Below are 15,141 nucleotides of genomic sequence, written 5' to 3' on the forward strand. Positions count from 1 at the left end.
CACTGGGGCCATAAGTAAAAAAATTAATTATATAACAAAACGTGACTTCATATTTTTTAACATAACCAGCTGTAAAAAAAAAATTAAATGAATTCAGCACGTTAACTTATTGATTCATTTTATATTGTAAGTCAAAATAATATGAAACTTTGTCACATCGGGTAGGAAAAAAAATAATTACAGTTTTAAGCAGATTTTTCAATTATTTTATTGATGTGACTTAACATAAGCTCTCGAAACATGTGACTGGAAATATGTTATAGAATTACAGAAATGTTTTAAAAATATCAATCATAAAAAAAGACTCGATCGGGATTTAAATCCAAAAGTTTGAACTGTTACACGTCAAAGAAAATTCACATGTGCACAAGTTGTACTAAGGGATAGAGAAAAAAAAATTATTTTTTTGTTAAGGATTTTCATCCGCAGAAAAAATTCATATAGATGTTATTTTAGAAAAAAAATAATTAAGAAGACGACTGTACTTGGAAACATCACTTTTGGCAGGTAGTAAAAAGGTACGTATAAAATACAAAACTCGGTTCTTAAACAATTTGGTAAGGGCTTTATTAATGATATTTCTAGTCTAAATGTGATATTTACATAAATTTATGTAATTTTTAAATAAATAAAGGTTAATCTGGATATAAGCAGTAAAAGAAATTAACCTTAATGGGGAAAGAGATTTGTGGATTAATATTTAGTTTGTAGGTGGAATAATAAAATCTAATTTCAGAGACGCCGAACAATTCTGCGGATGAAAGGTAAACCTACGAGAATCCTGATTTTGGATGTTTCTTTAATCTCCGGTAGGAAGGTAAATTACAGTCTTGTGTAAATTAATGTGAACAAGAGGTAATTTTTAATTAGTTATTCTGTATCACGGATTCCAGATGTAGTACAGGTGTTTCCTTCTATTTTAAGTATTGCCGGAAAATACCTTGTTTGAGAGGTTAGGTGTTTGGTTTCTTCTAGTGTAATTGATCTTCCTGAAATTTCGTTAATAAATTTAGAAAAGTAACAATACGGATTTAACTCCTAAGAAAAGAAGCAAGGTAACAACAATCGATGAATATACTCATACGAATCAAAGGCAGATAGCGGCAAAGTGTAAGTGACTAACTAGCGGTGAACGCGTCTTCCCAAATCAGCTGATTTGGAAGTCGAGAGTTCTAGCGTTCAAGTCCAAGTAAAGTCAGTTATATTTATACAGGATCTGAATACTAGATCGTGGATACCGGCGTTCTTTGGTGGTTGGATTTCAATTAACCACACATCTCAGGAATGGTCGAACTGAGACTGTACAGGACTACACTCATACATATCATCCTCTGAATTAATATCTGAACGGTAATTCCCGGAGGCTAAACAGGAAAAGGAAAGAAAAAAAGATGTAGTTAATAAAATAATTAGACAAAATCTTGAGACGGGTACAATTTTACCCCGACAAAAAGATTGCTGTAGAACAAACGTAAAACCACCTTAAAAGATGATGCTATTTTAAGTAGAATAAATAAAATTAATCCTCAGAAAAATAGTTTTGAGTTACAAATAAACTGAAATCAGCCGGTGTGAAAATTCACGATTCTGCTGTACGAAGAAGACTTCTGGAAAACGGTCGCAAGGTACGAAGGCGTATAAAAAAGCAACTTCATACAGACGCCATGAGGAAGAAAATGCTTTTTCGGACCAAAACAAACGTAAACTGGAGTGTTGAGATTTGGATAAAAGTCCTTTTCTCTGACGAGTCATTTTCTAGTTCAGAACGTAAGCGAAGAGCGATGATGAGCCTGTTTTGTCAGAACATATCAAACAAGTTGTAAAGCATCAGTACCTATCTCAGGGACGATGAACGACTACTGGAAAATTGGGCTTTACCAGAACTTCAAAAACTTGCAGATTGATTTGGAGTCGAAAACGCTGTTTTTCAACCAGGTTTTGGGCCCCTGTCATCAGAGAAAGTTAAGCTTTTCGTCTCAAAAAGGAATTCAGTGTTTGGGACTGGTCAGGAAATTCACAAGACCTGAACCCCGATTGAAAATTTGTGGATAACTTTGGGAAAAATTTACTGCACTACCAAACAGAAGATGGCCTTTGCCGCGATAAAGGTCTGGTTTCACGATCAAGAAATTAAAGACATATATAAAAAAAACTTATAGATTCAATGCCTAAAAAATTGAAATGTTTATTAAAGAGCGAGGAGGATGTATTAAATACTGTAATAAACAGTATACGTTCTTTATATATAATAAATTTGATTATTTTTTTAAATATACTGTTGTTCACATTAATTTACACAAACCTATATTACAGCATATATATAAACTGGTCTAACCAAAACGGTTGATCAGTAATTTACTTCCCCTTTTGAATAATACACAATCGATTATTTAATCGTGTATAGAATAAGCAGATATGAATCAGAAAACGCTTTGGAGTTCTTACTGTAAGTCTATTGGTCGCGTTTTGTGGTGCGGTTCGATTACACCGACTCTTTCTCAGTATTAAAACCCTTTACTCCTTAATCCCTTCTTCCCGAGGGATATCACGTGAATATCCGTGCTAAAGATATAGGAATCTATATGGTTAATACGCCTTCCTTTGACATGCGCCGTCTCTACATACGGTATTTCCAAGGATTACTTCCAGTCCGGTGGCTGGAAATAAAATCGAAGTGCTTGTTGGGAAAAATTGGGCTTTCTGATCGCTTTTAGATACGTAAATACAAGATGAATTTAAAAAAAATAAAACGGATAGAGAATTTTATAACAGATTCAAAATGTTTTCTTTTTCTAATGCTAATTGTAATATCAGTCTTGTTTTAAGAGACAAGCAAGTAAAAATTATCACGCCTCGTTATCCTTACATGTTCTCGATAAACGGATCGCTGATACAGGGGAATAATCGACCAATCGAAGAAATAAAATGGCTATTAATCTGTTAAGACAAACAGATTTTCCCGATCTCATTTCTAACAAAAAAAATGGCTAACGAACAGAAAATTATTTTTCTGTTCGTGAAAATTTTTTTTGACCGACGTAAACTGAAATTTTAAAATCGAATTAGTCCTTTATTTTAAAGTAAAAAAAAAAAATCGATTTTCTAACAGTTATATAAAGATAGGATACACCACAAAAATTCTTTAAATAAATTTTATCTCTTGTTTCTGAACTTAAAATAAGGTTTACGTATCTACTACGTCAAGTTCCCAGAACATTAACCGCGACAAAAAAGAATTACGTACTATCGAAGGATTTTCAACCTCAATTTTAATACTTGATATCCTAATATAAATTTTTTATCTTATACAAAAATGTTAGTAGCCGACAAATAAATAACGGATTCGATTTCTGATTTGCATACGGCAATTATTTTATAATCATCTCACTAATTATTAAAACTGTTAACAGGATTCTTCGTGTGGTTAATCAATTAAAAAAATAAATAAATAAAAATTATTCAAGGTAGGAAATAGTTTTTATATTTACAAAATAACTATAAGGAATCACCGGCAAAAAAAAAGTGTATATATATAAAGAAGAAAACTGCTTATATCGGTCGCAAAACACTCCAGTTACGTAATACATGATTTCCGTTAGCTAAGTTAAAGAAGGTAATGCAGTTATCAGATAAATTGCACAACCTGTTGTATGAAGAATAAATCATGACAATACGGTTAAACAAGAAAGTCTCCGTAATATAAATATTTTATATAAGACATCCAGTCCATAAATAATAATTAGTATAAATAATATATTTATCGTATTAAATGAAGGAAATAGAAAACTTAATAAATAACTCATGCATAATAATTGCGTTAATATACGCGACCTGTCTCGAACAGCAAAGCGAGTTCCTGACGGCTTGAAAGCAAACTGCTAAGGCTGACAATCTAATTATAACGGATAATGACAAGTTTTTGCAACTTCCTTGCCGTAAGAAAAAATTACGAGTAAATAACTTAAATTATTAATCTCTGCACCTCTATTACTTGTCAGTCGATAGTAGAATTTACTTATGATTTACGGAATAGCTGTTATAAATATAAGGATGTTATACGTAAAAATAACAGGCAAAAATGTCATCCGCTTTAATTACATTATATATTTAGTCTGTTATTTTATGTAAATAATTCTATTGCACTGCGTATTTTGTATTTTAGGAGGAAATAGAAGCCTAGCTTTTCGTAACAGCCAAGTCAAATTACTCGCCTCCCTTCCACGGTCCTGGTTTTCTTACCGTGGATCTAGCAGGGTCATACTTAATCTATAAAAAAAAAAAATAATGTAGAACAGAAAATAAAATGGCAGGGATGAGGATAAATTATTTTGATTTTAATCTTATTAGCGAACCAAAAATTATACTATCCGCCGAAAAATACAAAGAGCAAATACTAATACATATAAATAAAAATATCATAACGTAATAAAAAAAAAATCCATAAATATAAGAAATCAATCGCAAAAAATATATCTATCAAACTAAAAGGAATAAGAATTTTCAACATTCAAATAAACAAAAGATAAAATAAAGTAGCAGTATGAGGTGAAACGGAAACGCATCGCTAAAGTAAAAATGAGCCGGTGAAAATTAAAGCAGCATTCTAACATAACGTTTTGAAAATCAAAAGAATTCTTATTGAAACGTTCTGAGTTGTTGAAAGCGACATTACTCATTCAAAGATGGGCGAGAACTGACGAAAAATTACCTCAGAAATGGACAGGCAAGAACAAAAATAATAGACGTATACGTGGTCAAATTTCGTTAATATCTAACAGAATATTAAGCGTGCGATTAATGGCTGATGAAAAAAAAGATTATGAGATTCTGTACGAAGAAAAAGATCTGAATTGCAGTTTGACAAGAGTGTCACCCATCATGATGCGCCAACCCGTCGAAGATCGATTTATCGTGAGCGTTTCAGGGCAAAAAAATCAATTATCGAATTAAATCAATCATTTTATTTTTCACTAAGTCTTCTCCGAATTCTGCGATAAAAAAGAAAAATTTCCAGACTCACTGATATTTAGTATAATGTTAAGAAATACGAGTTTCTTTCTTCTAGGCAATTTAAATTGTCACATCTCGTAACAGAAAAATAGAAAAATTGTAAATAATGTAACTAATTTAGGTAGAAATGTAAAGAACTTCCATTAAAAGCGAAGAAAGTGAGTGGAAATAAAATATGTACTACTTTAGAAGGAATGCACCCAGAATTCTACATTATGTTAAGAGGAATAACGATAACACAATTTCCAAAAAAATAAATAATCCAAATAAACATGAGATTTAAAAAAAAAAAACGTAGTCATGATTATTAGAGTTACAAGGGGGTATAAATCTACAGTACCACTGTAAAGATATTTATGAATGTCTACATGAAATAGGGTGTGTGTTTTCATATTATGAAAACAAAAAACATTATATAAAGTCGCGCTTTAACTCAAGCGCGTCCTTAATGAAGTATTTCACTTATTACATAAACAATGAGAAAAAGATCATGAAAAAAAATTTAGATGGGAAGTAAGTAATCCCTGGTTCGAATCGGGGCGAAACAACTTTACTAAAAGCTGTAAAAAATATCTCTTATTTTTGAATAAATTTACATCAGCATTCTAAAAGATAGACACGTTAACTGAACAATGTTTTAAAATTACGTTTATCAATAGCCCTGTTTTCATTCTCAAATTCATTTAAAAGTAAACATCTCTGATGTATTTTTTTTTAGGAAATTCATAGCTTTATTCATGAGCAAACACAAAAATGTTTTGTATTCATTCATTAGACCAATTTAACATCTTACACCGTTATCTGTGATCTAAAATATATAAAAAAACTGACCACTCAAAAACCCGCTTAAACATCTTACAATAACAAAAAACTTCCTTCTCTAGAATAACTGCCATTTATAAAATAGGGCAGCTGTAAGAATACCCAGGTGGTATATACATCCGATTTTGCTCTAACATATAATTTTAACCCATTCTGTTACCAATGGAATCTATACCAAATGTTAACAGGAATTTCAATTTCAGATTTTTCACTAACATGAACAAAACCGTCACTAATATACATATGCATTCTATTCCTTCTAGATCTATTAGTATAAAATTCAAAATTAAATCTTGGTTATCTACTTAAACAAACTGAGTCGATGTTTGATTCTGCGACAAAATATTATGTTTTTTCATATTACGAAAACAAAAAACAGTGAATAAAGCCGTGCATCGACTCAAGCGCATCCTTGATGAGATATTTCATTTATTATATAAAAAATGAAGAGAAGTGTAAATATAATACACGTTCTGAAAAATTCGCCGTGTTCTAGAGAACGCCGAACGCAAAATCAGCCCCCGGCGGTCTCTAATTACAGGACTCCTTATCTATTTCTGCTGCAACACTACTTGTCTCTGACCGGCTGTTTACGTGTCCAATGCAACTAGCCGATTAACGCACGCTATTATTCAAGGGGATAATTACAGTTTAGCGCACAGATTTATTAAAGCAATCAATTTAACGTTGGAAATTATTTTACAAAGATAAATGATATTAATCTTCAAACGTAAATATTTCGGGAAAAATATGCGTGCGGCAAAATTAATTCTTATGGCGTGTAATTAATGTATTCTAAATTATATAAAACTGAATAGTTGAAGTTAAATCAAAAAACCATATACCAAATTTATAAACATTAAATTCCTATTCGGTAAAAAAACGCCGCTCAAGACAAATATCAGCGAAATCTATAGTCGTATAACTTATCGTATAATTAATACATCTAGTTAACATTCATCGATTACGTATTTCCTGCCTAAGGAAAGAAGTTATTAAATGAAATTAGCCTACAACACGTAACATAAAATAATAACAAAACTACATAAATAACTCGACATACCTGATGCGGAGAGTAAGGCTGTCTAGCGGGGGCGGTGGAGGCGGTGGCCGGTCCAGGACCGGGACCGGGTCCAGGAGCGGCGGATGGCGGTGTAGGGTATCGTTGGGGATAGGGAGGGTATTGGCCGCCCCCAGGAGGGTACTGGGAGCCGGAGGCGGGCGTACCGGGCGACGCAGGAGGAGGATAACCTGGCGAGCCGCCCCCGCTCGCCCCTAGGTAGGGCACCTGACCGCCTCTATTTCCTTGGACTTGTACCTGTAACGTGAAAGGAAAAACGTAAGGTAAATGAAAATTTACAGAAAATAAATATAAGAAAATACTTTTAATTTTTAATTATATACTGCGCAATATAATACCGATAACAAAACTCTGATTAAATCAAAAAATTAAAACGGTTAACCAATTTAAAAAATAAATATGCTTTATTAAGAAAACTGCTGCATTTAATATACCTGATCCATTATGTACACAATTTTTTTGTATTTTAAAGCTTTTACTCGCCTTTATAAAAAGCAAATATATTAATATTAAAATGTTATATATATATATATATATATATTAAATTTATTTCATTCGTAAAAGAAAAACATAAACTATAAACCGAACCAAACTACTTTTAATTACTTTTAACTACTTATAATTTGAAAAGATTTATTAAAACAAAAACTGTTACAATTATTATTAAAAAATAAAACAAACTTCCATCATAACTTTAAATCTGTAAAACAAACATAACAAAATTATCAGAAGGAGAATTTTGTATGATGCGAGTATGAATGTGTATTGTCACCTGAGGAAGCTTAGGGAATAATTCTAAGTGAAACTTCTACTGTATTTAATTTATAAGTTTGTATAGTCGGTTAACCCAAGAGATTAATAAAGATAATATTTTTAAGTAAAATATGTCTTGTTATTATAATTAATTCTATCCAATCAGGAGGAAAATAAACTTAAATAAATTACATTTAAGTTAATTTATATGAATATAACAGAATATTACTAAATTACAGGTCTTTTAGTATACTATCCGTAGACAGTAAAACTATAAGGCGAAACTAATTATATACTAATTTCCACTTACCAACTATTTTTATTATTATGTCCGAGCGCTTTCGAATATTAATCCATCATCAGGAACATTTATGTGTTAGCGCTCGGAAATAATAATAAAAATAGTTGGTAAGTGGAAATTAGTATAAAATTAATTTATATCAATACCAACCTTGATTAATAATAAAATTAATTTAAGAATATCTGTATTTACCATCTGTTTATTCTAAAATTCTTAATATAAATAATAAATTGTTTTAGCTCAATAAATAATAAATTGAAAATAATCTTAGTAGGGGTAAACCATCCTAAAATAATTTAAAATTAGAAAAAAAATTTGCTTCCTTGTCTTTAATAACATAGTTCTTATATATTTTCTTTTGCAACATTTAAGTTATATACGGATTAATAAACATTTTTGATCATTTATAAGCTTCAAACAATGGAAGACTTTAAACTTTATTTCCTTGAATTATAAACTATATAAATATCTAGTTACAAAGTTACAACTATAAAATTAAAATATATCTTTCAAATTATCATAAATTGTAACGTCAAAAATATGAAACTTATGAGAAAACTCGGCTAACTTTTAACTTTTTCATTCAACAATACATTTAAACATTTTAAATACGTAAACTGTTACATCTTTTTCGAAATTACGCTGATCGTATTCAAAACACATCCGTTTTAGTATGTCGTCTTTTCTCCATCCCGAAACACCAATCCTTTCCACAGAAACTAAAAAATCAACTTATTTCATCAACTTATAATATTTCTGTAACCGAAACGAAATGTTCGTATTCCTTCGTAGCGATTTCATGTTTTTATTTTGGAGTCAAACCACGATTAACATCACCTCCAAATCGAACTATAAAGGCAATCATTTGAATTTTGAATCTAACCTCTGAGACAGCACTTTTATTTAACACTTCTTCGTTTTCTAGTGCTGCAATATATTTTAATTAAACCAAACATTTCCTTCAAAATAAATAAATTATATTGTTTGGAACAATATTTTAAAAGTAGCAAAAGCTTGAAAAATTCGACTTTTAAATAAAAAATATAATTTTAAAAACCAAAAACGTTTTTAAAATTTGTTTTTAATAATTGCCAAAAAAACAATAAAAAAATAAGTGCAACATCTTTCTGATAATATATCAGAGGAAAATTGATCATTAAAAAATATTTTTGGAAAACGAATTTTCTTTAATTTTTAAGGTAATCCCCCCCCATTAATATGAGACGTATAGACGTATATGGAGGGTAGTCCATCAGAAAAAAAAAATCACTAATTTTTCTGACAGGAATTTTTTTATATTTTGAAGTAATTAAAATAAACTGATCCTAAAAGCCGAATATAACAATTTTCTCCTTCTTTAGAACAAATGTTTCATTAAAAAACAAAAGTTAAAATTATTTATTGTAAAATTAAATAAACAAGTAATTTTTTTGTTTAATTGTAAGAGGCAGATTTTAGCTACGTTCCGGTCATTTAAATATAACGAATTATTTTGCCTGCAATTAGATATGAATTGGTACAAACGAAAAAAGCTGACAACACAGTTGTACTTTTCCGTCACGCGGCTAAAGCCGCGTTCCGAGAAAGTCCTACAACAGCGGATCGTTTCTGACGCGCGGTTTACGCACACAACTAAATTTAAAATACTTATCATTTTATTTAAAATGATTATTCGTTTATTGTATATATAATGATTCTAACTAAATTGCGCGCGCATATCGTATTTAATTCGCGCGGGTACTAGCGGTACCGGCAATCTATCGGTACTAACTGAACTAATATAATTTCACGACTTACATAGAACAAATTTCGCTTGTACGATCGACAGAATGGTTTAGCCACGAGGTTTAACGCACGACGTACCGAATTCGTTCGGGCGATCGAGTTTGAGACCTAGCCGGACCGAATTACTTTCTTACACTTTATTCATTATTTAATTATTTATTTAACATTATTCATTTATTTAATTCTGTCGCTCACCTGCGACGTCCAACGTACCAGACGACAACATCATCTTCTGAGGGTGCGATTTTGCAAATATTGTTATTTTTTAATCGTTAACTAATGCACCAAAGAAAAATATAACCTTAATTATGCGAAATCTCGTCATACTGACGGTGACCTTAAACTACAGCCTTACCCCCTTGACCTTTTACGTTGAAAATTTAATAATGCCCCACACAAAGAAGTAATCTAACCAAGTTTGATAAAAATCGGTCCAGTAGTTCTAGAGATATAAGGTGATTTAGAAATCAACACCGGATACACAGACGTACGTACGAACATTAACATATAGAAAATTTCCATCCGGTATTTTGGGTTCCTTAGGAGTCAAAACGTCAAGATTCGGTGAAAACCGCATATGCCAGAACCGGACCGATTACAATATTTTCCCTTTTAGAACTACAGCGCTATCTAGGCGGGAAAGGCAAAATTGTTTTGGTACCATCATACGTTATTTAATTCGAGAATTCTTAGATTCAAAATCCTCATAAACGTAGTTGCATTTATTTTAATACGAGATCGTGGATACCGGTGTTCTACGGTGGTTGGGTTTCAAATAACCACACTTCTGAGGTATGGCCGGCCTGAGTCTGTACAAAACTACACCAGACTCAAACGTAACAAAAAACTGACGCGACTGCTTACGGGACGCGAAACCCAGAAAACTACACCGGATATCTGGAAAATTCCGGAATATTCGTAAGAAACAAAATAATAATTACTTAAATATGATTGTTTTTTTTTTTTTTGTAAATTATGGATTTTTAATAACTTAATTGAGATTTATTTTTTTCCTAAACAAATAATAAACTTCAAATTTTAGTTCTTTTATATTATTTTTGATATTCTTTATCGTGTTATTTTTTAAGGTTAACAAAGTTATATTTGTCGTTACCGAGTTCTAAAGCGGATACGTTGTTCAGACTAAAAAGTAGGCATTTGTTTTCGCTAATAGAATCAGCAGCAAAATTTGACTTTCCTTATTGTATATATATATATATATATATATATATACGTTTAAATTAACCTTTTTTCTTTTCTTTTATTCCTGTACAATTTTTAAAAAAACTATTTTACTCGACTCATTCTTATTTTATAAAACATTATTGTAATTCTTAAAGTCTTCTTCTTCTTCTTCGATCCCTAGCTGGGGACTGGCCGCGCAACAAATACTACGCTGTTGTGGGTACTGTAGGATTCCGAACTTTGCTTACAACGCTTTTCCATTCTTTAGTTTAGTCTATAGCGATGATCCTGGTCTGGTCGAGGTCAATTCGCTGATAGGTTTATTGTAATTAATAACAAATTAAAGAAAAATGTTAAAAGTGGAATTTATTTTACAATTTTTAACTAAAAACTTATTAATATAAAATTTTTCCAACCGTAGATAAAGAAGAAAACGGTAGTGATAGTAAATTAAAAAAAGAAATCTGGAAAATTTTAAAACTATTTTATTGAAGTTCAAAAAAATTTAAGTAAATAAGAAAAAAATTTCAGACCGACAATATCAACTAAAAACAACCTGGAATCTGCACGACTAGAGTTTTATTTGGAACGTAACGCTAACATACAAAAAAAACGATGTTTAAGAAAATTACACAGACGAGAAAAAATTAATGATACAATACATGTAGAAAGAAACGATAAATACGAAAATTTATCAGGCTTGTTTATTTTAAATAAATGGCAGTCAATTTCAAAAAAATAACAAGTTTTTATTATTTAAAAGTTGTTCACAGACTTGTAACATAAATGTCGTAGACCGGTTTAATGTATTTCAATGGTATATTAAAATTCCCGCACTCGAACAGAACAGAATACTAGATTAGGTCAATGTTTTTTCCTGATATTATAGACACACCGGTTTAATTTTATTTTAATAAGCCTGAAAAATTTTTCTAAGTTAGATACCTAAAAGGTCACGATATGTAAAGGCTAATACGTTCACTATTTTTTTCTTTAACTTGAATAAACTTCTCAAACTAAACTTAACGTTTCTAACAAGATTCTCACAATACGGACGATAATAAATAAATCAAAAGACACGATTAAATTTCGTGGTTATGAATAAAAAATAAATGAATTAATTTTAAGAGGCAACTTTCCCATAAATATTATACTCAAACACATCATAAATCTTTAACCTAATAGCGAACAACGCCATTTAATTACAGATAAAGCAAAAAATCTTTCGTTTTTTAATTACGATTGATTTTGTTCGTATTCATCGCTCAAATGAACAAGAAATTCACTCGTACGTAATAATTCACGCTAACATTTTCAAACATTAAGATTTCAATAACTTCTGAGCCGTTTAAAAACTTACCGGATAAACAATTTAAAATGGCGAATTTTTGTTAAGCCAAGTCTTCAAAAAACACCTTGGAATATTTTCAATAAAGAAAGAAACCGACTGATTATGCAATGAAAAAACTTAAACGGGAAATCAGAAGCTAGAATACGGAGACTCTTGCCCGAGGAAATGACAAGTGATGATGTTTGTTAACTGTTAATATAATCTACCATAGCCACCGGGTTCGTCTAGTGGTGAACCTGTCTTCCCAAATCGGCTGAGTTTGAAATCGAGAGTTCTAATTCTAGTAAAGACAGTTACTATTATACGGATTTGAATACTAGATCGAGGATAACAGGGTTCTTTAGCGGTTGGGTTTCAATTAATCACACATCTCAGGAATGGTCGAACTGAGACTATACAAGACTACACTTCGTTTCCACTCACAGATATCATCCTGTCAAATAATACCTGAACGATAATTCCCTGAGGCTAAACAGAAAAAAAAAATAATCTACCGTAATTCATCACTCGGTTGCGTGTAAATCCATACTATTGAAATGAAATTGAAAGGTGTTGAGCGACTACAACACAATTTAAATTAGTATACAAACAAAGCGAACATGTGACGGCGAACTAAAAGCAAATTTTCTTGTAACACTTATTACTTCTTCAATAGCCAGATCCTTGTTCTTTTAGTGGTCAGAAACCATATTTGTCGACATACTACATTTCCATATGGTGGGTGTTTAAAGATGATGACGTATCAATTTTTGCTTTTTATTAATTCTATTGTTTTTTTCTTATTTATTGATAATATCATTTTCAATACAAAAACTTTCACCATTTTGTTTATTACTTTTTTAAATCTTTTACCGTCCCGTTTAAATAAAATAAGGGATCGAAAAGTATGTAAGTAAAAGTAGTTTGTAATTAAGACCAACAGAAAAACTTACATATGAAAAGTTAAATAAAAAATGTCTTTGTACAACTTTTAGATAGCGAACACATGTGAAATCTTCTGAACTGAAATGTTCAGTGTCAGTCCTTTGGTCATCTAGTAAAATCGGAACACCGGTTTTAAAGTGAAAAGTGTTATCGTGACCATCAACTATCACTTAAATAGTATTTTCTAAAATAACTGAATAATTCGGGTGTATACCAAATCGTACTCCCTGTAAAATACAATCCTAGGTCTATAATTGTGATTTCTGGAGTTTGTACCAACGCAGCCGCTTTTACTAGAATAGTGGCAAAACATTTTGCTACTTAATTTTACTGAATAGCTATCAGATATTACTGCAATCAAATAGTAAATACATTTTTTTTTATACTTTTCAACATAGAGTTACATTATTTTTCTAGAAAATAGCACACAAATTTCTAGTTAGTTTGGTATTAAAATCCAAATTTCAAGAATTCGGATAACGACACTAATTTAGGGAAAGTGTGAAATTCAAAAAGTAGAACATCGTAAACGTTTTGCTATTAATAACCAATACTTTTTCATTAATATCCTTCCTCCTTTGGTTAATTAATAAACGGTCCCTTAAAGAATTTGTCGCCAGTAAAAAACACTTATAAAATAAAATATAAAAATAGTAAAATAAAGTAAAATTCTGATGTAAATAACAAAAATATATCGCAACTAAGCAAATTTGTAACGTATGTAATAAAATTAGATATTTCACAAGAGATTACACTTCATGTTATTTAACTGAACTACCCTTTATTTCGAACCGTTCATATCCCTGTTACAACTTCTACTACTACTACTACTACTACTACTACTACTACTGCCACAACCCCGCTGAATTACGTTGTGCACTAACTGACTGGCAACGTCTTGCGTAATAATAAATTTATGGAGCTAAGGATCATAAATACAACCTATTATAAGGAAAGCTGTCAGCGCTTTATAAAAGACGAGTTTACCCTTGCTCGTGCCATACCGATTCTTAGCGGTCTGGACACGAGGGCAACGTACGGTTCAACCACCACCTTTCAACCCTTCTGTAACAATTCTCTCTTTCCCCTAACACAATCGAAACTTCGCTACCGATAAGTTTAAACTTCCGCTCTCGATTGTACATATAATTCCTATAATCGAACTTGAAACCGATTTATTTTATACGCAATAGCGAATTATTTTTAAAAATAAGAAATCATTTTTTAGAAAAATTAAATAACCATCATAAATTATTATATACGTTTTTTTTTTTTAATTTTATACATAACAGTTCTCTGCGATTCACTCTTGTACTTTAGTACACGATTAGGAGAGCCAAACAGTAACTTCGATTCAGTGCGCAGATATCTACTCTGACCAGATCAGGGGCTTACTCAACCGTGGACGAAGCATGATCAGATTAACACTAACAGAAGCGAAAATGGAAAACAGATGAATACAAATTAACGGAAAAAGGTGGGTAATAACAAAGGAAGATCTATCCCATCAGGAATTGCAGGAGATTAAGAACCCCAATTCTCAGCAAAGCATAAGTTCACCCCAGATAAAGAGGGTCACAAGCCTACAATTGCAAAGCAGATCGGAAATATTTACCTACACGGTTTTACATTAGGTAGTCTAAAAGGTATTCAGCCTTTGGAGACCAAAATTGAGGATATATTTACTGCTATTGGAAAATAACATGAGCCCGCAAATGCAACATTTTTTTTTATGACGTTCTACAATTTTTCCGACAACACCATAATCCCGCCACTACCCTTTGGCGGTTCATTTAGAACTTTGTGGATTTGTTCAAAAAACTTTGACACGCGATTTTCACAGGCCTCTTTTGAAACTAATCTAATACCATTCAGGAAATTCTGCAAAGACCGAAACAAACGATAATTTGAGGGCGCCAGGTCCAGGCG

At 31.2% G+C, this 15,141-nt stretch overlaps 1 protein-coding gene across 5 annotated transcripts in view; it reads right to left on the reverse strand.

The window, feature by feature from the left end:
• The window catches only part of osa (trithorax group protein osa), a 532,978-nt gene that overhangs the window by 361,433 nt on the left and 156,404 nt on the right, over positions 1–15,141 (reverse strand). For 4 of the 5 annotated variants that reach the window (XM_075370466.1, XM_075370468.1, XM_075370467.1 and 1 more), the window contains one exon: positions 6,896–7,150. The exons of the other annotated variant lie outside the window; for it this stretch is intronic. In XM_075370466.1, the coding sequence (XP_075226581.1) occupies positions 6,896–7,150 (255 nt within the window). The remainder of the gene's footprint in view (positions 1–6,895; positions 7,151–15,141) is intronic. 5 annotated transcript variants of the gene reach the window in all.

Source organism: Lycorma delicatula, chromosome 7 (assembly GCF_047948215.1).
Source record: "Lycorma delicatula isolate Av1 chromosome 7, ASM4794821v1, whole genome shotgun sequence".
In the NCBI taxonomy this organism is placed as follows: Eukaryota; Metazoa; Arthropoda; class Insecta; order Hemiptera; family Fulgoridae; genus Lycorma; species Lycorma delicatula.